At 41.4% G+C, this 27,790-nt stretch overlaps 1 protein-coding gene across 1 annotated transcript; it reads left to right on the top strand.

Moving 5' to 3' along the window:
* Positions 1-1,033: 1,033 nt before the first annotated feature.
* LOC105906567 (HEAT repeat-containing protein 6-like) lies at positions 1,034-27,630 on the top strand. Its single transcript, XM_031574884.1, has 16 exons — positions 1,034-1,570; positions 2,583-2,684; positions 2,813-2,947; positions 4,877-5,136; positions 9,630-9,807; positions 11,490-11,696; positions 12,756-12,855; positions 17,080-17,402; positions 17,478-17,600; positions 20,995-21,084; positions 21,439-21,573; positions 22,061-22,183; positions 24,811-24,935; positions 25,718-25,820; positions 26,265-26,469; positions 26,865-27,630. The coding sequence occupies exons 1-16, from the start codon at positions 1,418-1,420 to the stop codon at positions 27,509-27,511; spliced, it is 3,009 nt and encodes a 1,002-aa protein (XP_031430744.1). The 5' UTR covers positions 1,034-1,417; the 3' UTR covers positions 27,512-27,630.
* The last annotated feature ends 160 nt before the right edge of the window (positions 27,631-27,790 follow it).

Genomic DNA, 27,790 nt, shown 5'->3' with positions numbered 1-27,790 from the left:
TTTGTCATCATTTAGAGCCTGTAAGTGATTTACTACTAAATAATTGAATAATTTGTTTTATTTTATGATATTAATTATGTAATTTTTGTATTGCTAAATGAAATAGTTAACTTTGTAGTTTCTGTATTCATAAACTATATAGTTGTATGTTGTAAATGAACCTTATATTTGCACATATGAGGAAGTTACATGAATTGGAAGCAAGAAACCTCGGGGTCATTATTGATGACCAACTGACTTTCACGGACCACATTGCCTCTGTCTCTAGGTCCTGCCGCTTTGCGCTATTCAACATCCGCAAAATCAGGCCGTACCTAACCCAGTATGCCACCCAGCTGCTGGTGCAAACCTTGGTGAATTCACGCCTTGATTACTGCAACGCCCTCCTAACGGGCCTGCCGGCTTGCGTGGTGAAACCACTACAAATGATCCAGAACGCGGCGGCGCGTCTGGTGTTCAACCAACCGAAGAGGGCACACGTCACCCCGCTACTCATTGACCTCCACTGGCTGCCTGTAGCTGCTCGCATTAAGTTCAAGTCACTTATGCTTGCCTACAGAGTGCTTGATGGTTCTGCTCCCACCTACCTAAATGCTCTTGTAAGGGCAAATGTTACACCCAGGATGCTGCGCTCTTCTAGTGAGCGTCGTTTGGCACTGCCGTCTGTGCAAGCACGGCAGTCCAGACTATTCTCATTTGTAGTTCCACGTTGGTGGAATGAGCTGCCCAGCACTACCAGAGCAGGGGCGTCCCTCTCTACCTTTAAGAAGCTTTTGAAGACCCAACTCTTCAGAGAGCACTTCCCGTCCTAACTGGCACTTCGACTAGTGCGTAACTTGCAATTACAGCAGTTACACTTCTGCACTCTTTCTTTCTTTTTATTTCATTTTGTTATATTTCTAATGTAAAGTAGTATTTATTTATTGTTACACCAGGTTCTATTGCTCGTAGCTTGAATATTCTCTCCCTTGTACGTCGCTTTGGACAAAAGCGTCTGCTAAATGACTAAATGTAAATGTAATGTAAATGGAAGGAGTTGTGGTAAGTAGTTAGTTTTGTTATTAAGATAATAATAATTAAATTAAGCTCTTTATTAATAAACATAAGAAATAGTCGTGTTACTTGGGGTTACACTTATATTGAAAGACCTCTAAGTACCAAGGTGTTGATCATGGATTCCTACTGTGATTGATGGAATATGAGGATGACCTGAGGGACACCGTATGGTTGGAATTACTGGGGCATGAAAGAAGTTTGAGTGGAATCGAGATAAACTTGGACATTGCAATACCACTGTATATGTGGAGATGATGGCAGTTGGTCAAGAAGTGTCCGAGATTAGGCTTTCCTGCAGGGCTGCTCAGTGGATAAAAAAATGTGCTAATCGTTGATTTGAACAGATAAGTCATACTGATTGATGATGTCATTTTCTTTCTTTTGTCATTCTGATGATAGGGCTCCTGGGCAGCCTTACCTAGAGGAGCCTTACCGTGAAATATATTTCAGGACATTCTTGCAGACATTGCAGACTCCCAAAGCACCAAGAGTTGAAGAGCTTGTCTTCTGTACTGTTAGTATTCTACCCTCACTGGACATTTATTCCTCTTTGAAAAACTACAGATGTTTAGCATAAAATACTGTTTTCATGTTCCATTCAATGAAATGGTTGCGATACTAATACAGTATTTATCAAGTATATGGTAAACGTTTTTACATATTTAAATTGACATACACGATTTGTAATTATGTACTTATATATGGTGTTGTTCTGCTAAAACAGCTACAAGCTCATACAAGCACCAGCATTTTGCATTTTAACCTTAACTTGAACTTACCCTTAACTTGCACATGTATTACAAAAATGGAATATACTTTGCCACATCAGAATGAGCACAACACCCTTTGCATAGCTATTTAAGTGTGTGGTGGTTTTCCAAAAGCATCGTAAGCCTAAATAGTTCTTACGAATCATCTTTCATTTTCGGAGCATTTCCCAAAAGCATTATAACTTCAGAAGTACTTGGATACACACATAGCTTAACGTATGCATAATGCAGAACATGAATATATATATATATATATATATATATATATATTTATAAAGCAAGGGTAGAGTAACGAACATACAGCCTGCCTACTCAGAGATGGTTCATTCTTAAGTTTGATATTCAGATGTTAAAGTTTATTCACCTTTTAAATGAATTAGCATGTAGGTCCTAAGAAGTTCAAATGGCAGTTTGACGTCACCAAATGAGTTAATATTTCAGCGCTGTTTCCATGGATATCGCCCCTTAAGTGCGCACGCACGTTCTTGTTAAGTGTGGGAAATGTGAACACTCGTAACCACTAAGATGAATTGCTGCCATGTCTCAATTCTAGGCTGACTTCTTTGTTTGATGCCTCACAGATTTGACGGGCATGATTCATTCCATTTCATCTGAACTAAGGCATCAACAACTCTTAGCGGTTGTCATTCATGAATTAAATTAATGTTAGGATTCCAAAAATCTTATTTTGATGTGCCAACGTCAGTGTAATATGTATGTAAATGTTTCCTATTTCTCTCATTCTCTCACTCTCAGTTGTTGCAGAGTGCACTGAAAGGCATGCAGTGTTTCTTAAATGGAGTCAAGTGGAAACCAGGGCATGGGGATGATCTGGGATTTCTTCTGGCTGTACTAAAGGTGCTCGTTATATGAAGACAGAATAGGCTTTGACTGAATGTAAACTACAGGTGGGAGAGGCAGTAACATAATACGAAGTTATAAAACTTGATAATGATGGTAAGTTTATATCTATCTCTCTTCGATAGAAATTAATGTTCTACGGACTGCCAGGGATGATTGTGGAGATGCCTAAAATCCTTTATCCTGCCCCGCTACCTCAGTATGATGATGTTTCCGTTGCCAAGGTTTCAGAGGAGACCGTACCAGCAAAACCAGGAGGGGTAGGAGTCATTTTGCTTAAGCTCACTGATTGTTTTGCATATGACTTTGTACCTACGAAGTGACAACAAAGACTAGTAGTGAATCATGTCAGAATAATTAAGATGGACATTGTTATAATTCCTTACAGTAAAATTGAGTAAAATGTTGTGACTAACTGATTGGGTCACTTGATGTCTCAGTTTGGTTTTCATGCCAATTAAATGGCTGTAACAATTGTGTCTGTATAGCGAAAGGTAACATTGGGAGGGGTGGTGACCTTTCTATACTGAATATGCATTAGTCATTGTTTATATCTTTGTTCAGGGAAATGGTTACCCCTTATCATCCTAAAATAAAGCATTTTCACACCAGAATATCTGAGTGTTTAGTAAAATGAACAGACACATAGACTATAGACATGCAAATTCCCATTGAGATTGAGAGATGTTATGTTATTCCAACAGCTTCACTATTCATGCAAACAAAAAGCAAGCAAAATATTCCTCTGACAATCCACCATTTTCAACTAACTTGGCTAATTTCAACTGGCATTAGCCTACGCAACAGGCAAATCTGCATCTCCTTTGTTCAAAATTAGATTATTCATCATGAGTTGTCTCAAGCTGTTCTTGAATCTAAAAACATGACAAAAAGGTCAACACCAGACTCCCTCCGTCTCGTCTTATGTTGCACTCCTAAATGAACAAAAGCATCATTACACCTTCTAGCTACAATATGTGGTTAATGTTTGTATGTCTATCATTTTGTTGTGCTTACAGTACACACTATTTATGCCTATTGTGTTCAACACCAAATCGATAAAAAAAATGTTCAATACTGTTTTGTATCAAAATACAGTCACTTGCACACTTACTAGAACTAAAAAATAAGAACACATTTCTCCTGCTCTTTCTTCTCTTCACTGCCCTCCTGTCAAAAGCAGAATCCATTTCAAAATACTCCTTCTAACAATACATAACCCTGAACAGCCTAGCTCTGAACTGTTCCATTCTGCCCATCAACAACTCTTCGATCTGAACATATTGGCCCTCTCATAATTCCAAGAGTCAAAAATGACAGTAGGTGGCAGAGCCTTTTTCTATTTAGTTTTGGGAACTCAATTTCAATTCATTTTGATTTTATGTATTTATATCAGGGGTTTTCAACTGGTTTTGTCCCAGGGACCACCATTCTGACTAGAAAGTAATTTGCGGCCCACTGATGTGCCTGCACGTGTTTGTAACCTCCGCTGCCACGCCCCCTCCCCCTGCACAGATATTCTGCCTATAACACTTAAATATGTGAAATTATCAGGGTACATCGCTAGCCGCTGCCACGCCCCCTCCCCCTGCACAGATATTCTGCCTATAAGACGATATTTTCACGATATTCAAGAGTAATCTGGAAATGTGTTGAAATATCAAAGCAAATTTATAAAAATAAAAAAATTCAATGGTAAACTGATCAAAATACGCTCATGCCGCGGACCACCAGGGGGCCACGGACCCCCTGTTGAAAACCCCTGATTTATATAACGCAAATAACAATTGAAATGGTCTCAAGGGGATTTACAGAGCCTGTAATGTACCAAGGCTTCCTCTTCCTTCCTTCCTCTTCCTTCCTCTACCTCTCCTTATCTGTCCTCTAACTAGTACTTAGCTCGCACTTACAGTAGTTACATTCCTGCACTTTTTATTCCTTTTGTAGTCGTGTTTATTGTTACACTCTATTGCTTGTAGCTTGATTGTTCTCTCCTTTTGGATAAAAGCGTCTGCTAAATGACTAAATGTAAATGTATACTACTTGTATGTTATTGCATCTTACCCCAGGGGAAGGGACTTTGAATGCAGCAGTGTAATTACTTGATTTGGAAAATTCCAGCAGAACCTCTCAAAGTCTGCTTCATCCATTATTTGTATCAGTGTTTATATGATATGGTTCCCTGACAGAACAAAAAGAAGAAGCCTCGTGGGAATGTTAAGAAGGCAGAATTTGAGGGAAAACGAGTTGAGAAAGAAGAGACTGCAAAGGACCAGAAAGAGCTTGAGCTGAGACAAGGTGGTGGAAGAAATCCCAGAGAAATGATGGGGAACTGGTCCCAGAAGCCCTCCCAACTGTTGGCTGGTGGTAGTGCACTCTTCCACCCATCCTGGAGAAGCTCAGAGTCAGAGTACTCTGACACAGAGGGAGGCGCTAATGCAAAGCTAAGGTATGACATGATTTGTTTCTTATTTATTTATGCTTAAGTGATTAAATAACCCCAAATCATAGTAAAACGTATTTTCTTTTTAGCTTTCATACAGTAAATACATAGTTTTGCAGATGTGAAGGTCATCGCCATTATATGGATAACAAAAGATAATAATACATATTTTCCCCATCTTTTAACTTTAATAATGACGAAGTGAAAACAGGTTTTTAGAAAATATGCAATTTTATTTTACTGACAAAAATAGGTTATTTAGGGGTCTATATCTGTACACACCCTTAGCTTAATACTTGGTTGCTGCACCTTTGGCAACGATTACAGCTTCAAGGCGTCTTGGGAAAGAAGCCACGAGCTTGGCACACTTGTTTCTGGACATTTTTGCCTCTTGGCATATCCTTGCAAGCTCCGTCAGGTTGAATGTGGAGCGTCGGTACACAGCCATTTTCAGCTCTTTCCACAAATGTTCATTGGATTCAGGTCTGGGCTCTGGCTGGGCCACTCAAGGACATGCACAGACTTTCTCCAAAGCCACTCCTTTGTTCAATAGAACTGTGTGCTTCGGGTCGTTGTCATGTTGGAAGGTAAACCTTTGCCCCAGTCTGAGGTCTAGAGCCCCCTGGAGCAGGTTTTCTTCAAGGATCTCGGTGTGCTTAACTGCATTCATCTTTCCCCTCTATCAGGGATAGTCGCCCCGTTCCCACTGCTGAAAACATCCCCACATCATGATGCTGCCACCCCAATACTTCACTGTAGGGATGGTATTAGCCAGGTGATGAGCGGTGCCTGGTTTCATCCAGACGTGACGCTTGGTATTCAGGCCAAAAAGTTCAATCTTTGTTTCATCAGACCAGAGAATTTTGTTTCTCATGGTCTGAAAGTCCTTCAGGTGCTCTTTGGCAAACTCCAAGCGGGCTGTGATGTGCCTTTTACTAAGGAGGGGCTTCTGTCAGGCCACTCTACCATAAAGGCCTGATTGGTGGAGTGCTGCCTGGATGGTTGATCTCCTGAAAGGTTCTCCCATCTTCACAAGGATACGCTGGAGCTCTGTCATCTATTGTAGTATAAGTCTGTAACGTAATAAAACGTGGAGAAGGTGAAAGGGGTGTGCAGACTTTCCGGCTTGACTGTACATTTAGGTAAGCAATTAACAGTAGGTAATATGGCCACTGTGTATGGGAATTCAATTTGTTTAGTTTTGGTTGGATTTTAATGAGGATTGCAAGGGTGGTGGGGTACACATCAGTGCCCAACTGGCTGGCGATAGCCGCAACACGCGTCGTATTCTGTACCCGGCATCCGTAAAGGCTATCCTTCACAGTACAACATGCGCTCTTTGTAGCCCAGTTTTATTGATATTGGGAATCTTTATGTGTTTTGTTGTGATGAGTTATGTTTAGTTATGTTGGCTGGCTTGGTGCGTGGGGGAATTGTAGTTATACAAGCATAGTAAGGGTGGCAGGATACAATAGCAGTGCACAATTGGCTGGCGACAGCCACAACATTCGTTGTATGCTTTACCCAGGATCCATAAAGGCCCTCCTTCACAGTACAACATGCGCTGTGTGTAGCCCACGCCTGCTAAACACTACATCATGGTCACTGCAACATGGCCAGCAAGAAGAAGTGAAAAATGATGAGAGATCAGCCTGATGAGGGTGGTGTCATCTGCAAACTTCAGGAGCTTGACAGACTGATGATTTGAGGTGCAGCTGTTTGTATACAGGAGGAAGAGTTGTAAGGAGAACCGGTGCTGATGGTTAGGGGGTCAGAGGTGTGCTTCCCTCACTTCACGTGCTGCCTCCTGTCAGACAGGAAGTCTGTCATCCATCTGAAGGTGGAGTCAGGCACACTGAAGTCCACAAACAGGTGTGGAGGATAAAAAGGACCAGTGGACACCTGTCTCTCTCTCTGACTATCTCAGCGTACAGACGTTCAAACCCCCTAGACACGTCATGTTGTGATAATTGTATGGACTTAATAAATACGCATTATTTTGTAGAAAACCGTTGTCACCTGCCTCCAATGTTTATGTTGCGGTCACGAGCCGGCCGGAACGTAACAATTAGGATCTCGTCCGGGATAGTAGTAGTGTTTGGAGTGCAGATAGTAATCGTGGGTGAGTATGAACTAACTGTGTGTCGCTGAGTGAACATAGCAAAAACTCCTGTAGGTAGAGTTCTTCGCTTCCTTCGGAGTGCTATTTGTTATTTTCATTATTTTTAGCGGTAATCCCGGGTGGGGGTACGCTTCGGGGTTTGGAGGTTGACCGCATCAATGGTCTATTGCCTACCCACGAGTTGAGCGTTTAAAGTTTGCCTCGAGCCTGGCAAGCTGTGGAAGACTAGCAAGGTTAGTTAGTTTATGGTTAACTGTAAAGAGGGGAGTAGCTCAAAGCCCAGACAAAGGGTTCGTTTACTAGTGACGCACAGTGGGGTTTAACTCACCAGGTTCGTTGTGTTTTCTTTTTCCATTGAGGGAGCATTTATTTGTGTGAATTAGACAGATTACTGTTGTGCTGGGTGCACATAAGTATACAAAGGTTTGTGAATGAAGCTCAATTCATCCAGTAGTGGTGTGAGACTGGGCTGTTGTGTTGATAAGGCGTTATCAGAGAATACACTAAATATACTTAAGTGGGGTCAGTTCGACTGACATGGCTTCAGAGGTAAAAGAGACTGCTATTGAACAAAAACAGATGGACCTAGTACTAGAAATGAGGAAGTTGGCGCTCCAGAGGGAACAAGCCGAGCACGAACGCGAGGAGCGTGAACGCGAACGGCAGTTTGAATTTGCAAAAAAATGTAATTGGAGTTAATTAAGAGCTGCTAAACGCACTCAGCCCTCACCCTCTCTTGCCCCCTCATTCGACATCAGCAAAAATGTCAGGATGGTGCCACCCTTCTCGGAGTGGGAAGTAGACCACTACTTTCCCTACTTCGAGAGAGTGGCTACCTCTCTGAAGTGGCCAAAAGAGACCTGGACACTTCTTTTGCAGAGTGTTTTAGTGGGAAGGGCTCGGGATGTTTATGTTTCGTTGCCTATTGAGCAATCTAGGTTGTATGAAACTGTGAAGAGTGAAATACTTCGCAGATATGAGTTGGTGCCTGAAGCATATCGCCAGCGCTTCCGTTATTGTAGAAAGACTGACCGGCACACGTACGTGGAGTTTGCACATGAGAAAAGATATCTGTTTGGTCGTTGGTGTGCCTCACCGGTCCTCTCTCTGACTATCTCAGCTACAGACGTTCAAACCCCCTAGACACGTCATGTTGTGATAATTGTAAGGAAGAAAAAACGCGTTATTTTGTAGAAACCCGTTGTCACGCGTTGCAGTCACGAGCCGGCCGGAACAGTTTATATTTGATATATCATTTAATATAGGCATATAATAATGCTGTAATTTGTCCATTTAAGTTCACAACGGGGTACCAGACCATACATACCTTGAATAGAGGGCTCCGCGGTACCCCCTCCACACCCTCCACCTGCTCAGAAAGCAGTGTTTGTTGGACGACATCTTCTAAGATGGTTAATGGTTCGGATTGTGGGTGACCTGAGCTGGTCATCCTGGTCTGAACTCGGTTGAATGCCACTTTTTCTTTTGTCCGTCTTTATATCCTTTTTTCACTTCCTCCACCTCCCTCCATGTAGATGACAACTCATTGATTTTATTTGTAATAGTCTGCCAGATAGCATCTTTCTCCAAAGGCAGTGTTATTCTGCCTTGTACTATGTTGGTTGTAACCTCGTGAACCAAAAGCTCTAATTCTAATTCTAATTCTAACTCATCATCCATTCTCCCGTCTTTTAGCGGCGCACTAATAACACTAGAGGGCCGAGTAAAAAAAATTAAGTTAAGGGTATCTCATTCTTTTATTTTATATAAATGCTTTTTAATTAATTTGAGTTGATTCCTGTCAAGCATAATTCATTTAAATTATATTTTCCTATATGTTTTTATCTACTTTTTATGTGTTTTTCAAATGAAAAAACGGTATGCAAATCATACTACCAATTAGCTTGGACAATTATTCATACAGAAAATACATATAGCCTGTTTAATAAATAAAATGACTTGTTTTATAACCTGCTACCAGTATGTTATCCCAAAGCCCATGCTTTCACTTTCCCCATGCTCCTATAATGTTTGTTTGCACACTGCAGACTGTACCAGATGCTCCTATAATGTTTGTTTGCACACTGCAGACTGTACCAGATGTTCCTATAATGTTTGTTTGCACACTGTAGGCTGTACCAGATGTTCCTATAATGTTTGTTTGCACACTGCAGACTGTACCAGATGCTCCTATAATGTTTGTTTGCACACTGCAGACTGTACCAGATGCTCCTATAATGTTTGTTTGCACACTGCAGACTGTACCAGATGTTCCTATAATGTTTGTTTGCACACTGTAGGCTGTACCAGATGTTCCTATAATGTTTGTTTGCAGACTGTACCAGATGTTCCTATAATGTTTGTTTGCACACTGTAGGCTGTACCAGATGCGGATACGTCAGGGTTCCCTGCACTGTTTCCTGTCTTTGGTCAAATGCGTGGACAAACGTGTTATGTTTGGTTACTGGTCTGCATTCATCCCTGATACCCCGCCCATTGGTGGACCTCCATGCCTTACGCTCCTCACGGTCGCCCTGAAAGACCCGTCCCCAAAGGTGAGACCATGCATAGAATGCCATGGCGTGTTGGAAGTTTGTGAATCATCAGTAAATAACATACAAATCCCAATAAGCACCTGAGCATGTATTTGCTTGAATTACTTTACCCACCCGGCATTTACTGCTGACAATGAAATGAGCTTGACGTTTTGTTCACATGAAGTAATCGGATGTCATAGCTAAATTACTTTACATTTGGTGAAATCTGATGTCTTTTCCCCAAGGTTTCTATTGCGTTGTTTCTTAACTGAGCTAACCTGAACTCAAATCAAACGTAAAGGATCTTTGAACAAAAGACTTGACTTCAAGATATTGTACGATCAGGATCTTTCCAGATTGTATTAGGTTACAATTATAAATACAACTGCATAACGTAAACTTTATCTTTATTACTTAATACAATAATCGGGCACCTCTGTCAGTTCTAGGTAAGTTCTTGGACGAGCTTTTCCATTACCTTGGAAATAAAGTGTGGTGTAGAAATTGGTTTATAGTTATGTGAAACTGAAGAGTCAAGGTCAAATGTAGGGGTTGAACACTTTTTTAAAGTCATCAGGAACACAACCATTGGATAGAGAGCTGTTTAAAATCATCAAAACAGGGGTGGCATGTACAGCTGAAACCACTTTAAAGGCCCAGTAGGAGTCACACCAAATGGACTCCGAGGTGACCTAGTGTGAACTGCTCAAGAAATAGGCTCAAATTGACATCGTATGTTGTCGTTGGGAGATGGTATACATCCTCAATAGAGGTAGGTGGAGTAATTTTATTTTAGGCAATGTCCTAGACCCTCCCAGAATCTAGCATAGATTCATTCAAGACTTAAATCATTTAGATTGGGCCAGTTTACCGGGGACATTTTGAACAAACCAAAACAATACGCCTTTTGAAGCAGAACCTGGAGTGATAACAGGTTTTATGGTAGCAGCCAGAATTATTCTACGAAAGTGGAAGACCCCACACACACCAGAGGTTACAGAGTGGCTCAAGCTCATGACAGAGAATAGCCACTTTTGAACTTATGATAGGAAGGGTGCAGAATAACTGTATTTTGTCTACAGTGACTTAGAAGGGATGCAGGACTTTAATGTATATAATGGAGAGGGGTGTATGTGTACTAGTACACTTAATGAATATAATGGAGAGGGGTGTATGTGGACTAGTACACTTAATGAATATAATGGAGAGGGGTGTATGTGGACTAGTACACTTAATGAATATAATGGAGAGGGGTGTATGTGTACTAGTACACTTGATGTATATAATGGAGAGGGGTGTATGTGTGCTAGTACACTTGATGTATATTTGTATGTAAACTGTAATGGGTCTGGGGTGCAGCGAGGGTACATATAGGCTGCCTTTAAGGTTTTGTATTATGTTTGTTTTTGTGTGTTTTTTTTGTTTGTTTGTTTGTTTGTGTTTTCCCTCTCAAATGTGAGATGTTTTTGTAACACGTATAAATTCTATGTATATATGGAATTGCATCTTTAAAATGTAAACTTTAAAAACTTAAATGACAAAAAAAACAATACGCCTTTTGATGCAAAAACAGACTAGTTGACAGATGTTTCTAAATGGTTTAAAAAGTACTTGTGAGGAGGTTGAATATCAGGCTTTGCAAAACATGCAGTTAATAATCCTTTTTAGTCATCCCATTGTTTTCCTTTATTTGACCTTAGGTACGGGCAGGGTCACTCCAAGTGCTGTCAGCTCTGCTTGAAGGGTCTCGACTCTTCTTGTCTTCAGCAGAGGACACGAGCGCTCCTCGTCAGGCCTTCACCTCATTCTCTGCAGCACTGGCGTCCAGCCTGAGGGAGCTGCACCGCAGTCTGCTGCTAGCACTAACGGCTGAGTCTTCGTCACAGACGCTTACCCAAGTTATAAAGGTAGTGGAATATAGGTACTAACATATCTACATTTTTACAGGTTCTACAGGAGCTAATCATGTTCAACTGCATTTACGTCTGAAAACAAAAACAATTACACACAATTTTTAGTCACTACCCAGTCTGACGTGGTAGTCTGGCTTTTATCTCCACTTATATCATGACTTCCTAACAACCTCCTATTCATTTATAGTGAGATTTAGTCATATAACACTTCACTGACGTTGAACTTTCACTTCTAGGGGATTGAACAGGATCAATCCACTTAAAAGGTTGCCAAATTTATATAAATATGAATGACATGGGAAAATGCATATTTATAGCCAGAACTCCATTGAAATATCATCTTAAAATACAGTTTTATAAACTTGCTTGTCCTGATGTGTGATGGGTATTTTACTGGTCGGATGAGATTACATTTTGTTAATTGTAATTTATCTTAACTAATGAATCCAATGTATGTGCATTCAGTAGCACAGCACTGCCAATGCTGTATTATGAGTGGTGCAGCTGAAATATCCCACGGTTTATTATTCATGACGAAATGCAACATAATGTACGTTAGCAAGCTAAAAGTATTAGTTAATGTGCAGGACAAATAACTTACCCCTAGCCAACTGTTAAGTTAGTGGGTTTTATAAATCTGTTTAGCAGATGATTTAAAACATTGTATCAGTAGCAGCATACCCGTTTTAAAGGATGTAGCCTAAAAGTCCATCTCTCCTAGTCTAACCTAGCATTGCCTAGCATCTTATTTGATCGGTCACCCCTCCATGTGCTTAGTATGACTAAACTAAAGACTTCAGCGACAGCACATTTGTGTTGGTGCAACCTTTAATTGTCTCCCCAGTGTCACATTCTTGTCTTATCTCTTCATAGATGTCCCAGGTGTCTTAAAGTGACCGCACCACATTAATGAATGTATCATTGTACCATATCAAGGACTTTTCTTTTTAACTGAATATAAACAACAGTCCTTGCAGGTCTGCAGACAATGGGCTTAGAGTATGATGCATTGTTTTTCAATGGCTGACATCCTAGCTATGACTTGTCTTCCAGTGCATGGCTCATCTGGTGTGCAATACACCATACCACCGCCTGCGACCGGGGCTGCTGAGCCCCATTTGGAAACAAATTCAGCAATATGTTCACCATCGAGGTATGTATGTCCGGCTTAAGCACACTTGTATACTTGTGACATACAGATACAGTGGCAGGTTTATTAATTCGGAAATTTGCGATTAGACTGGACCTTTAATTATTCCGTTTATCACAAGGTCCTGACATTTTGTTTGTGTGAGCAGCATATAGAAATTGCTGGCTGTATTTGATGCTGTGCTTTGCTGATTTGCTGCCAGCTGTGAACAAACCACGCAGAGAATCCTGCTAGATATGTTTTACAAACAGGAAAAAAGGTATATTGATTCTGTCCATAGGCAGCGGTACCAAAGTGTGATGTAGGTATATTGACTCTTGTCCATAGGCAGGGGTACCAAAGTGTAATTTAGGTATATGACCTCTGTGGACGGGTGCTAAATAAACGTAGTTGCAATTGTGCATTTATCTCATGAGGGCCACCAAGATAATGTTGGTACTATCCTGACAACAGCACCAATAACATGTAGGTGATCTCACTGGATTGGATAGGCCTCCACTATTAAACACAGCACACAGATCAATAACATGTAGGTGATTGGATAGGCATCAACCATTCAACACAGCACACAGATCAATAACATGTAGGTGATCTCACTGGATTGGATAGGCATCCACTATTAAACACAGCACACAGATCAAGGAAGTAAACACATGGAGACGTCACACAAGGTGCTCAAAATAAAGGATCAATCCCAAATCAGTCTCATAAAATATACTAAACCATCAATTTGGAACTTTAGTTAATGATTAACTAAATAACTACAAATGTAACTATCATATCAATATCTTGTAATGGTTGATGGTTCTGAATAGTAAAGGTTGGCAGCATTCACTCTTGGTCCGTTATCTTAGCCTGGAGAGTTCTCTGTTGTTCTCTGAGAGTATCTCTTAGCTCGGTATTAGCCGTCTCTAGTTCCTCCACCCGCTGTTCTGCCTCAGTTAGCCTTGTGCCTTGTTTACGGACAACACCAGCGATATTCTGTAATTTCTTTTTTTCTCGTTCATTTTTTATTTCCAGACCAAAGACATATAAACAAACACAGGTTACATGTTATATAGATACAGATACATCCCCCCCCGCCACCACAACTCCCCACACCTCCCGCTCCACCCAACAGAGCATTGAGACAGTCACAGACAGATCATGTCTACATCAACAGTATGACTTTCAACCTGGATATCAAATTCTCCCATAGTACGAGTGTTCTGAGCTTTATTTACTCTTGCAGACGACAGTTCCATGTAAGATATGTCCAAAAATGTCTGCAGCCAGTGGGTAGTAGAAATGTGATGGGGGGGGGGGGGGGGGGTTGGGGACTTTTATGCCTTTAATCCGATAGGACAGTGGAGACAGACAGGAAGCGAGCTGGAGAGAGATCGGGAGAGGGATTGGGAAATGACCGTGAGCTGGAGAGGGATTGGGAAATGACCGTGAGCTGGAGAGAGATCGGGAGAGGGATTGGGAAATGACCATGAGCTGGAGAGAGATCGGGAGAGGGATTGGGAAATGATCGTGAGCTGGACTCGAACTCAGACCCATTCATAGTACTGGGATGCTGCCGCTTGCGCCACAGCTCTCCCCGGACTACAATCTTTTTGGCTGCAGCGATCTTTTTCTGCAAGGGAAAGATAGGAGTCATCATTTAATAGGTGCACAGCAGGGTCCATAGAAAACTGAACTCTTGTTACGTCCGTAACAATTTCGTTCACTTTTCTCCACAATCTAGATACCTCTGGATACTCACATTACATGTAAAAAAGGAGCCAAGGGTTCCATGAGGGCAAAAAGAGCAATGTGTGTCAGAGGCAAATCCCATCTGATGTCTTATTCTAGGCGTTACATATGCCCTATGGCAGAATTTTAAATGTATATATCTATGATTTGTATTTTTTGAGGCACTAGAGACGTTGTCCCAAATTGCTTCCCAGTCTAATTCTTATCCCAGGCTTTCATTCCTGGTGTGGGTGTATATTTTTGGGAGTTGGATCTATCATAGAGGTATGACACAATTTGCTTTGGAGAATGTTGCATCCAGCTGGACATTTGCCAAATAAACTAATGTGTCATCAGCATAAAGCGATATTGAATGTTATGTTGAACCAATTTTAATAAGAGAGATTGTGGGAGAGTTTCTGATCAAGTGTGCCAGGGGTTCTATGGATAAGGTAAAAAGTAAGGGAGACAGGGGATCCCCCTGTCTTGTGCCCCGTCTTATGTCAAACAACTCTGACATACCTCCCCCTCCCCCGGGATTACCGCTAAAAATAATGAAAATAACAAATAGCACTCCGAAGGAAGCGAAGAACTCTACCTACAGGAGTTTTTGCTATGTTCACTCAGCGACACACAGTTAGTTCATACTCACCCACGATTACTATCTGCACTCCAAACACTACTACTATCCCGGACGAGATCCTAATTGTTACGTTCCGGCCGGCTCGTGACCGCAACATAAACATTGGAGGCAGGTGACAACGGTTTTCTACAAAATAATGCGTATTTATTAAGTCCATACTCGGGCTGAAAGATTGGCATATAGTGTTTCATATTCAGGAATGTATCCCCAAACTTGAATTCTTTCATTGTCCTCCAAAGAAATGGCCATTCCAGGTGATCAAACGCCTTTTCAGCGTCTTGAAAAAGCAGGCCACTGTCAGGTGGTATTTTATGGGACAAAGGAGAGTTGGTTTCGCCTTCTTCGCTCCCTCCAGGAAAGCCTGGCGGTCGGTGTATTGTAGTAGCCGAAAGATCATGGTCTTGCCGTTTTGTTTTTTTAACAAACTTTTTTGGTAATTTTGTTAACCTCCGCACACAGGAGCGCATCTCTTTCTCGTTCTTGCGCAAGCTAATCTATTATCTATATTATCTATTTGGTTGACGGTGCAAAATTTCTTAGCGTGAATGTCAGCCTGCTCTTTTAACGACCGAGAATGTTGCCGTTCTCTGCCATGTGTTTTTGTATAGGATCCAGAGCTGTTTCTAGGGATTCTTTTAGCATAAATGCAACAGATTCTTGAAGTGATTCCATCTCGGCTGCCATTGCCCGCTTGATTGGCATAGCAATATCCTCTGCAGAATCGTTTGCCTGTTTGCCTTGTTTATTTGAATCTTTCTTGGTCGAAGTTTGGTCTTTCTTGGAAGTCATGATGTAAATAAAAAAGTTCTTAATCTAAAAGTGATCGGTAAGCACTTTTAAACACAGCAAAGAAGAAGTTTCGATTAAGATCTCAGTGCCTTGCAGCCATCTTGCCTCGCGCCTCACTGGAGGTCTCGATATTCTGTCATTTCTGAAGTTTTTTTTAAATTTTTTATATAATTTCTGTTCAGAAATTTCTGCTTAAATTCACTTTTCAAATCTCGTATGTTCTTACTCAAACTTTGAATAGCTTTCGCAGTGGTCGCCATCTTGAACGTTCCCCCAGAAGTCGATCAGAGATTTTCAGTGTCTAAACTAAGTGTACCTGCTTGCCCATCCCACCAGGAGGGGGCGGCAAAGCTCTGGAGCTCACTTCCTCATAATATGAGTCACAAAATGTTTTTTTTGTTTTTCAAAACTTGATTTTCTCCAATATTTTCAAATGTAAGAACACCCCTTTAATAGATGTTTCTTATGGCACTGCACTTAAGTAAAAAAAAAAGCAGCAAGTTGCCATGGTAACCATGGTGTATGTGGAATAACGGCCTTTGTAATACATGAGAGTGATGGATGAGGTAGAGGTAAAGAATGAAAGAAATTATAGTGTTTCCCCTTTACTGTGCAATCAAGCAGTTTACAGATTGTTTGTTTTTTAACATGGTTGATAGATCCCCATTGCAACGCATTGTATTCTCGAGTGGTATATTTGACATACACCACTGTTCCATGTGCTGGTGTTAATCTAGAGCTTGTCCAGTTTTGTCATCGTATCCTTGGCATTGAATTGGCTAAGTTCTAGACTCAATGACACACTAGCGAAATGTAGATGGAACTATTGATGGCGTGGTTTGGGCTGAAATTGAACAAGCCAAGTTTCTCCTTATCCATAGCAGTAGTATACTCAAGGCAAGGGATATATGAAAAATATACAACTGCTTTAGGCACTCCGCTACATGTTGTGCCAACATACCATTGTTTCTCGTGCACCGTTTCTTAAATGAGAGATTTCAAGTGTCTTTGATTCACTTCATTTGTTTCAAATAAAAATGCTAACATTGTTAACCATTCCACTTTCTTCCCTTTCTTAGATGTAAATGTGCGTGTGTCCAGTCTGACCCTTTTGGGTGCACTGGTGTCTGCTCAGGCCCCTCTGCCTGAGGTTCAGCTACTCCTTCAGCAACCAGTTACGATGTCGGGAGACGTGGGCTTTACACGCGAGGAGCATATGTCCCAGAACTGGAGACAGCAATGTACAGTGGAGGATGGCGAAGAAGGAATCTGTTGGCTGCTGGGGCTTTGTGTATCTTTGGTCACCCAGCCAAGAGAGGGTTCTCACTCTGACAGTGAAACTATCCCTCACCTGTCTCCGAACCTTTTAGAGCCTTCACCTGTCAGGCTCGAGGCTCTACAGGTAAGATCATCATGTTGTATGTCTACTTGTCTTCATGGTGTGTGGTTCAGGTCTCAACCTCGCTACTTCTTCCAGGTTTTGGCTCACCTGGTGAAGGGCTACTTCTCTCTGACACAGGGGTGGCTGCTTGAACTGTGTCAGGTCAGTGCTTGCTGTCTGAGGGAGCAAGATCCATCTGTGCAGTTACATGGAACAAAGGTGAAATGATACTACTGCCCTCTATAGCTACCTTTCAGTCATCAACTCCTAGCTTTAACAATTGCCTCTTAAAATTAAATCGTAACTTTAAATATTACCTCTAAATATGCACCTCTTAATGTTAGGTCTAAGTCCAATATTTGCAGCTGTAAAAACGAATATAGGAATGCAGTGCACAGATGGAAAAAGTCTGGTCTCCAAGTCCACTACAATATTACAACATGCTTAAGGATGCAAGAACACACTATTTTTCAAACCCTAGATTTGTATTTATGACTGTCAATCAGCTAGTAACCCCCCCCCCCCCCCCTCACTGTGCCCCATTGGAAGTGATGCTGCGTGTGATAACTTATCTTATTTTACTGATAAAGTGGAGTCAATCAGTGTGTTTACATGATGGTATAATTCGAATCTTTGCTTAGTCGGACTATGCTTTCTTTCGAGGGTAGGTGCTATTATCCCAATGTACATGGCAGTGAATAAATCGAATCATTGGCCGAAAGCATGTCATATCCGATACGATAGGTGGCGCTGTTTTTATTACAACTAGTGGTGATACAGCCCTTTCCGCTTGACCTCTTCACCACTACCAATAACAACAACAGTTGATTGAGCATGAATCGCGTCTGTTCATCGGTCCAGAAATGCGTGTTGCCTCTTGGGTTGTTTGTTTGTTTGTTTGTTTGTTTCTGCCAGGCCGATGTGTTTATAAGTTACATTATTCAAAGGTGAAAGATAAAAGGCGAGAGAAACGCATGCACATTCACACACACACACGCGCGCAAATAATGGGTTACAGCCAAAACGCATTGCCCTTCTGCCAGTTGCATCAAATTGTTTAAGTACTTCTTCGCTGTCGATTTCCAAATCTGTGTGAATATTCATAAGAGCAAGTCCAGTCAGTCTTTTGTCAGTCATCGTACTTCGTAAGATATGTCTTAAGACGCCCCATTGTACTGAATGACCGCTCAGCAGACGCTGTGGAAACGGGCAAATGTGCCGAACTTTCCAGGGCTTGATAAAGCTCACTGCATTTGGGCTGTAGCTCATTTAGCTGTTTCCAGCTCTATATCTGCATCGTCAACGCTGGGCATTAGTTGTCCGTACTCCGATTTTATAGTTTCCCCATCGTAATAAATATGCATTCATGATATTTTTCTATGACCGAGTTTGACAGGTATTGGTCAGGTAATAGTCGAGTGACAGCTGATTTCACAAGCATTAACTTTAAACCAGAATATTATAACGTGTCGGCATAGTCGCCCCGTAATGCCGTGCAGCGGGCGCATACTGTTATACTTTATGTTATGCATGACGTTCCCTAGGCTATATGTTCCTTACCGTTCTAATTACATGTCGTTGTTCTGTGTTGGGACAGAGCTTATACAGGTGGGTGACGGTAGCACAGTCTGTTCGTAGGCATAAAGCCCGTGCCATTGTGACAGTGTGTTGTGTTTAATAAAAAGCCATAACAAATATACCACGCTTCCGTGATTTGTTACAATATAATGGTCTTGCTTCTATAATGTATAAACACGTAGGTTACAGGGTGGGTGTGGCAGAGAGAGAGAGGGAGAGCGATGATGCACACGGATATATCAGATTTAGCGACCGGAGCAAAGTTATGTTGCTGTAACGTTGAACTCTTTGCAATCAATAAATACAGTACTTAATAGGCTAATTGATACAATATCTCCTCGTTTGAGTGTGGTTTTTTGAGTGCAATGGGAGTGTATGATCGTTATTGTCTATAAAGCAGTGTTTCTCAAACTTTTTCAGACCAAGGACCACTTAGCCAATAAAAATTTGCGGACCATTTAACTAAATATCCCCGGAACAACATGCCTCCTACCCAAGACCTGGCGCCAGACAATTGTTAGCGCACACATGATTTTCGCGGGCTCTCCTTTTGTACGTACCAGTAGGCTAGTTATAGATATGACAATGCGCAAGGCAAAGCATCTGGAACCCTGCTCCATGTCGCAATAATGTCGTAGAAATGTCGCAATAATTTACTTGTGGCCGTCGCGGACCACACTTCATCATATTTGATAGAATGAAGAACAAATTAGTTGTGAATACTATCACCGAGTTTGAAAGGTATTTGGTCAGGTAACAGCCCTTTAACAGCTGATTTGCTTTCTGATTTGACAGTACTGCTGTGTGTTTTAAGCAAATAAAATGTGGACTGTTTACAAGCGGGCACCTGCTATCGTTGATTATACAGTAAATACGTTGTGAAATGAAACAAAAACACATCACAGTTAAAGATGTATTAGTATTGATTGATTCACATCGATATGAATGGATGACATGACTAACAAGTGGTGGGAAATTAATATGAAAGTATTTGTTCGGTGAATTAGCGCGCTCTGTCCAAACAGTCGCAGTCAACGTTTTTGTCAACACTGGCACCACATAAGTATCGTAATTTGAACGTCCTTATATGTTTTTAAGGAGGGGTTGTAAAGGTACTCATATCTTCGGACCTCTTCTGTTATGTTTGTTCATAGTCAACAAGAATAAGCTTGTGAGACAGTCTGCAGGATATTCATAAATAAACGTGTCATTAGTATGAACAGCTGAGACAACGTATCGTCTCTTTCGTCTTCCGGGTCACGACCTGGCAGGGATGGCGGATCTCAAGCATGCGCAAAGACGCAAAGTCCAGTTCCTTATCCAATTCACCGTTACATGCCGCAATAGTCGAACTATCAACTGGATCGGATCGAGTTATCCAGGGGTGTTAGTCCGACTATGTGCGGTCCGACTACGATCCGACTAAGGTGCTTACATGAAACGGATAATGCGATTTCAGTCCGACTAAGGCAGTTATTCGAATCCATGTAACCACGGTCAATGAGAGCCTCTATTACCCCTAATGCCACTTCCAATGATGTCCTTCACATGCAATAAGATAGTTTGAACCAGTTTTATCCCATCACCTTGTCTGAAGAAAACAGTGTCACATATCAGTCTTCCAGCTGTCTTGATGCAATACCGACTTTTTCTAAAAGCACTGAAATCTGACCGGCCCTGTTTGCTTTCTGTTTTTCATTGTCAAATGGTTGTGTCCACGATTAAGTATCGGTCTGTCTATTAAGGGATTTATTATGATTATTAACTTTAATTATAGTTGCAGTTCCCTTCTAGAAATCTAGCCATCAGCGGTGCTGATCAGAACATTCCAGATAGTGCTTTAGGTCAGCAGAAAGGAAACAGTTTCCAAGAGATAAGAGAAAAACATAAATATGCTTATTATAGACATACATTTGTCATTTTTACCAATTTGGAATCGATCTAAGAATCTGTCAAGATATGTATGTGTTTCTAATGTAGATGCAAATTCAGTTCAGTTCACATTCACATTTCAAACTCTTTCCTTTGATCAAAGTTGTTGGAGGAATTGGGAACAGCGATCATCCAGCAATACAGGACAGAGGAAAGAACTGCAGAGAATATAAAACATGTGCCCCTCTGTAAGGTATGTTGGACGGTCGGCATGAGTTTGTGCATGTCAGTGATGTTATAGCATATTATTTCTTGCCATTAATAAGGATCCAGATGTGAACCCTTTGAAGCTGAGGTCCGTCAGGCTCCGTTAAGGTTGTTTGACATGCCGTCACGGTTTTATACTCTTCCAAAGTGCTACATATAGCACAAACTCTCAAACTATAATCTCAGAGCAGTAAGAATGATCTAAATCTTTGGTTAAAACAACTGTGAACGAACAGTTTTCAGTGGTGCTGAGATATTGTAAGAATAGACACACTTATTGTCTGTGGCCAAGACTTTAATAATAATATAATAATCCTAATAATAATCCTAACAATGGCAGGTAATCCAGTTCTGGTCAGAGGTGTTGAGTGGACCACTGACCACTGCTTTACAAAATGAGCAGCATCCTACTCTGCAGACCAGTGCCTGTGACACCCTCTCCTCTATATTACCACAAGCCTTTAGGAAGCTTCCGGTGAGCACACACACACACACACGCACACGCACACACATGCACACACACGTACACACACACACACACATGCACACACACACACACACACACACACACACACACCACACACACACACCACACACACACACACACACACACACACACACACACACACACACACACACACCCTCTCCTCCATATTACCACAAGCCTTCAGGAAGCTTCCGGTGAGCACACACACACACACACACACACACACACACACACACACACACACACACACACACACACACACACACACACACTCTCCTCCATATTACCACAAGCCTTCAGGAAGCTTCCGGTGAGCACACACACACACACACACACACACACATACGCACACACACACACACACAGACACACACACACACACACACACACACACACACAACCATAAAATGCAAACTAATGCAACATTTCATGATGGTGTTGAATAACCTAATGGGTTTGGTTGTTGATGTTTCAGGAGAAGACCCAGATGTTGTGTATGACCATGTTGTTGGGTCTAACCTACAGTGAGAACTCCCTAGTGAAGGCCGCTTCAGTCCGCGCCCTCGGAGTCTACATCCTTTTCCCTGGTCTTTCGGAGGTATCACTGTCCCTACACAAAACACAGATTATTGTTTCTCGACACTTAGGTCAGCAGTTCTTGCCGTAATATGGATGAATATAGTAGGCAAATAGAACTATTATATACCAACACCAACTCGGAACAACACAACTGATGGTCTCAAATGCATTAAGAACGGAAGAAGTTTGCTAAGGGTTAGACAAATGACAAAAGGATGTGAAAAACCACAGGTTGGATCCCTAAGGGCCAATCACCACAGGTTGGATCCCTAAGGGCCAATCACCACAGGTTGGATCCCTAAGGGCCAATCACCACAGGTTGGCTCCCTAAGGGCCAATCACCACAGGTTGGCTCCCTAAGGGCCAATCACCACAGGTTGGATCCCTAAGGGCCAATCACCACAGGTTGGATCCCTAAGGGCTGTTCTAGACCAATCACCACAGGTTGGATCCCTAAGGGCTGTTAGCCAATCACCACAGGTTGGATCCCTAAGGGCTGTTAGCCAATCACCACAGGTTGGATCCCTAAGGGCTGTTAGCCAATCACCACAGGTTGGATCCCTAAGGGCTGTTCTAGGAGGTGTCAATCACCACAGGTTGTCCGGTCAGAACAGAAGGATGCCAAATCGTCAACACTGATGTTTATTTATTTACACACACACACACACACACACACACACACTCATGACATAGACCATGAATAGCCTTGATGTTGAATAATGAACCATGCTGTGATTGACCCGTAATAGAATGAACAGTGATAGCCGTGATAAGGAACCGTGGTTTCTAAACTTATATAAATAACAAAGACATACAAATATGAACAATTATATACAGTACAAACGATATGATGATGAATAACAATCATGACTAGCCTGCGTACACAATGATTATTACTAATGTGCAAGGAATGTGGTTCTGTCCCTTTTAAGAGCGTGCTGCGTTACTGTTATGTTGAACATTTCCGTTACCTCGGTTACTCATCTCCGTAGAGATTACAGACGGTAACTCTTTGATATAGCGGAAGGAGTAACAGAGCGAAATATGAGGATACAGTGGATGATTACTACATGGAATAGCAGATACACATGACATGAAACAGACTCCCTAATTTAATAATAATAATAATGGATTTTATTTGTATAGCACACTTTAAAATACAAAGAAATCTCAAGGTGCTTAACATTGTATAGACAGTCACAACAACAATAATACAAAGTAATAGAAGTGCTAATGAAGTGCAGAAAATAGGATAATATAATATACCAATGTATTATTATATGTATTAAAAACAGAGTCATTTTGGACAGAGCAAATTAAAACAATGCATTCTAAAAACAACACAGAAAAGAAACTAAAACAAAGACCAGGACTTTAGGTGAAGTCAGAGATAAATAAATGGGTTTTGAGGTCAGATTTAAAAGCAGTGAGGGAATCTAAGGCCCTAATGTTCTCCGGGAGCTTGTTCCAGAGTCGTGGCCCCAGTGAGGAGAAGGCACAATCTCCCATTTTTGTCAATTTTGTCCGGGGAACTGCAAGGAGGTTTGAGTTTCCGGACCTAAATGTCCTTGATGTGAAATGAGGGGTGAGGAGGTCTTGGAGGTAGGTTGGGCCGGTAGTGTTTATGGCCTTGTGAACTAGGAGAAGGACTTTGAAAATTATTCTTTGGTTGATTGGAATCCAGTGGAGTGAGTTGAGGACTGGGGTGATGTGGTCCGATTTCCTTGTCCGAGTGAGAACCCGGGCAGCACTGTTCTGAACATACTGCAGCCTCTGAATGGTTTTCGCAGGTAGACCTGCCAGCAGAGAGTTGCAGTAGTCAAGACGGGAGCTGATGAATGCGTGCACCAGCTTTTCTGCAGCATGTTTCGGTAGAGAGGGTCTCAGCCTTGAGATGTTTCTCATGTGGTAGAATGAAGTTTGGCAGATGGATTTAATGTGTGCATCAAAGGACAATAATGAGTCCAGCTTGACACCCAGGTTTGTGACGAGTGAGGAGAGAGGGGTGGGGTGACCATTTATGGTGATGTGGGTGATGCCGGCCTTTTTAGTTTGATGAGGGGTGCCAATAAGAATGGCCTCTGACTTGCTGCCATTGAGCTGAAGGGAGTTGTTGCTCATCCAGTGCTGGATGTCATCCAGGCATTTACACAAATAACAACAGAACATTAGACAGTTACTTGCCAAAACGCTAAAAGAAATGTTTTCAAAATAACTCTCTTTAATGATTTTGTTGCCTTTTCGTGGCTTCTGCTGAGAAAAAGTTGTTCTTCACGCAAAGAGAACTTTAAAGTTTCGGGTGTTGCGTCAAACAACAACAAACAAGTCAAACAAATGTGAATTAAAAAAACAAATCAACATGAGCCCTATAGGCTACCTACTGATTTCAGCTTTTAGCTTATCCTTAGATTCTTATCCTTAGATTCTTATCCCTAGATTCTTATCCTTAGATTCTTTGTTTAATCCTTTTTTAAGCATTCAGTTTAAAATAAATGTAGTAAACTTAATGCTGTATGATGAGGTATAGATGAATAGTGCCCAGCTAGGCAGTTGGATAGTGAACTACACAGTGAACATCTATCTATGACATCTATCTATAAAACTCTTCAATGCAGAAATGAATTTTTCTATCTCTGATCCATACAGGATGTGATGTTCATGATGGACAGTGCCAACGTCATCCTCACTGCACTTGAGGATCATTCACCTAATGTCCGTGCAAAGGCAGCCTGGTCACTTGGAAACCTCACCGATGCAATCATAGTTAACATGTGAGAGACACATTTGAGTCAGGTTAAAACATGTTAATATGTGAGACTTTTGAGTCAGGTTAAAACATGTTAATATGTGAGAGACACATTTGAATCAGGTTAAAACATGTTAATATGTGAGAGACACATTTGAATCAGGTTAAAACATGTTAATATGTGAGAGACACATTTGAGTCAGGTTAAAACATGTTAATATGTGAGACACATTTGAGTCAGGTTAAAACATGTTAATATGTGAGATGCATTTGAGTCAGGTTAAAACATGTTAATATGTGAGAGACACATTTGAGGTTAAAACATGTTAACATGTGAGAGACACATTTGAGGTTAAAACATGTTAATATGTGAGAGACACATTTGAGGTTAAAACATGTTAACATGTGAGAGACACATTTGAGTCAGGTTAAAACATGTTAATATGTGAGACTTTTGAGTCAGGTTAAAACATGTTAACATGTGAGAGACACATTTGAGGTTAAAACATGTTAACATGTGAGAGACACATTTGAGTCAGGTAAAAACATGTTAATATGTGAGAGACGCATTTGAGTCAGGTAAAAACATGTTAATATGTGAGAGACGCATTTGAGGTTAAAACATGTTAACATGTGAGAGACACATTTGAGGTTAAAACATGTTAACATGTGAGAGACACATTTGAGGTTAAAACATATTCTTTTCTGTATTGTGGGCCTGTGGTGTGTAAATTGTATTTTTTGTATCAGTGCTTCTATTAGAGCTTGTTTTCCCTCTCTGCGTTTCCTGTCTTTTTCTCTTATCAGCTCCAGGGAGTCTGTAGCGATTGACTTCCAGAAAGAGTTGTCTGGTGGACTACTTCTTAAACTGGTGAAGTCTTCCATTCAAGCATCTAAGGACAAAGATCGGGTAAGATTAATACCTTCTTGTTTAGCTATATTGCAACCTGCAGATATAATGTGTTCCTTAGATGGCAATCATAGTGACCTGCAGTAGTCACAGCAGATTAAATTAAATTCAATTTTATTTATATAACGCCAGAACAATATAATTGTCTCAAGACGCTTTACAGATGCATTAAATGAATCAGATACTCATAAATGATCCAGATTTATAACGATGTTGAATGTCGTTTTCGTCACATTATGAAGGCTGCCGCTACTGGTAAGGGTAACATGACAATCATTTGATATAATATCAGGAGAATGTATGCCAATATGGAGGGTTCATCTAGAGTGTTCAAGAGTGTGTGTCCAAATGGAAAACAGTTACTGCCACAGGAGATGAGTGTAAGCGGTGTTCATAGTGTGTGTGTGTGTGTGTGTGTGTGTGTGTGTGTGTGTGGGGTCACAGGTCAAGAGCAATGCGGTGAGGGCTCTGGGAAACCTGCTGCATCTGGTGCAGCCGCAGCAGCTGGAGCAGCCTGGGTTTGAGGAGCTCCTGGAGCAGGCCATGTGTGCACTGGTGGATACAGTGCAGGGTGACGCCACCATGAAGGTCCGCTGGAATGCCTGTTATGCTTTAGGCAATGCCTTCAAAAACACTGCATTACCCCTGGGTAAGAGGGCCTCTTCACACACACACCAAAGACCAAAGAGTTTCTATCAGCTAAATGAAAACCATTCTATACCAAAGCATACTGCTTTCTGATATTCTTGGAACTACAAATGACAAATAGGGGCAATTTGAAGTGACTTTATACTAGACTGTTTAGAGCAAAACCTAATGTCCCACGTGATCCCCCCTCAGTTTTTCTCTAAATGTGTATCATGTTTACCTGTACCACATGTTTACCAACACCAAATGTTTACAAATATATGGCAATTTGAACTTTGTGTTGTGGCATGTGTGGATGAGCTGAGGGGTTCGGTTGGTCATGAGGATTTCACAGCCTGAATACTGTTTTAAATACCTTATAAAATAACCTTTTATCCTATTTCCCCCCACATACAGGCACTGCAAGCTGGTCAGCTGAGGCCTACTCTGCCTTGTCTTGTGCTGTAGTGTCTTGCAAGAACTTTAAGGTTCGCATTAAATCGGCTGCGGCCCTGTCAACCCCCTCTTCCCGTGCTCAATATGGCAACTCTTGCCAGTTTGCTCAGGTATGGATTGCCATTACGAAGGCACTAGAAAACAGCAAAGAGGGAGTGGACTTCCTGGAGTATCGGTACCATACCAGTCTGTGTGCTCAGCTCTGCCAGTCACTGCTTCATCTGATCAGCCTCTGCCAGCCACAGGACCTGGGGACTATACAAGGCACAGTCACTGGCAGCTTCGGCTCCGGCCTCATGGGGTTTCTGGTGAACTATCTTGTTGACGTCGATGTGTCTAGGGAAGGAAAGGGAAACGAAGAGGAGAACGGACAAAATAGCATCCAGTCCCAGGATAGGATGAAGGAAATGACGGACGCTTTGGGTGCATTGAGGAAACTGGCCAATGAAAAGGAGGGATGTAGTGCTGGTGCTGACATCGTCATTGATTTTTTCGAAGGGGTGGTGACCAATCACAAGCAAATAAAGCCCTTAGGGCCACTGTCTGTTCCTCATTCTTCCCAAGATCAGACTGATCAAACCACAGAAGCCACTAACTGTCCAAGCTAAGGTTTAGTTTAAAAGGGGTTTTTTTTCTATCATTTTACCCCATGTACTTTAAGTTTTTATATACTTTAAGTATTTTTACCTTTGAAACTTGTTCATTGAATAAAGATGTTTAAGGGAAATATAGTCTCATATGCAGCAAGTTGTTTTCTTGTATAATTTCCGTTGTATTGTTTATGGAAGTATTTAACCAAATAATTCAATTCAATTTAATTTATTCATAGGCTAAGAGAAGTGAGACAAGAAGAGACAGGCAGATCATTCAGATGTACCAGACATACA

Source organism: Clupea harengus, chromosome 10 (assembly GCF_900700415.2).
Source record: "Clupea harengus chromosome 10, Ch_v2.0.2, whole genome shotgun sequence".
In the NCBI taxonomy this organism is placed as follows: domain Eukaryota; kingdom Metazoa; phylum Chordata; class Actinopteri; order Clupeiformes; family Clupeidae; genus Clupea; species Clupea harengus.
Note: the sequence above shows the minus strand (reverse complement) of the source record. Positions and strands in the feature narration are given on the sequence as shown.

Excerpts from the sequence above, each read along its gene's own strand:
- LOC105906567 (XM_031574884.1), top strand. The coding sequence starts at position 1,418 with ATGATGTCATTTTCTTTCTTTTGTCATTCTGATGATAGGGCTCCTGGG. Across the intron at positions 11,697-12,755 it reads CGCTTACCCAAGTTATAAAG|TGCATGGCTCATCTGGTGTG; the intron begins GTAGTGGAATAT and ends CTTGTCTTCCAG. Across the intron at positions 21,085-21,438 it reads AACATGTGCCCCTCTGTAAG|GTAATCCAGTTCTGGTCAGA; the intron begins GTATGTTGGACG and ends TAACAATGGCAG.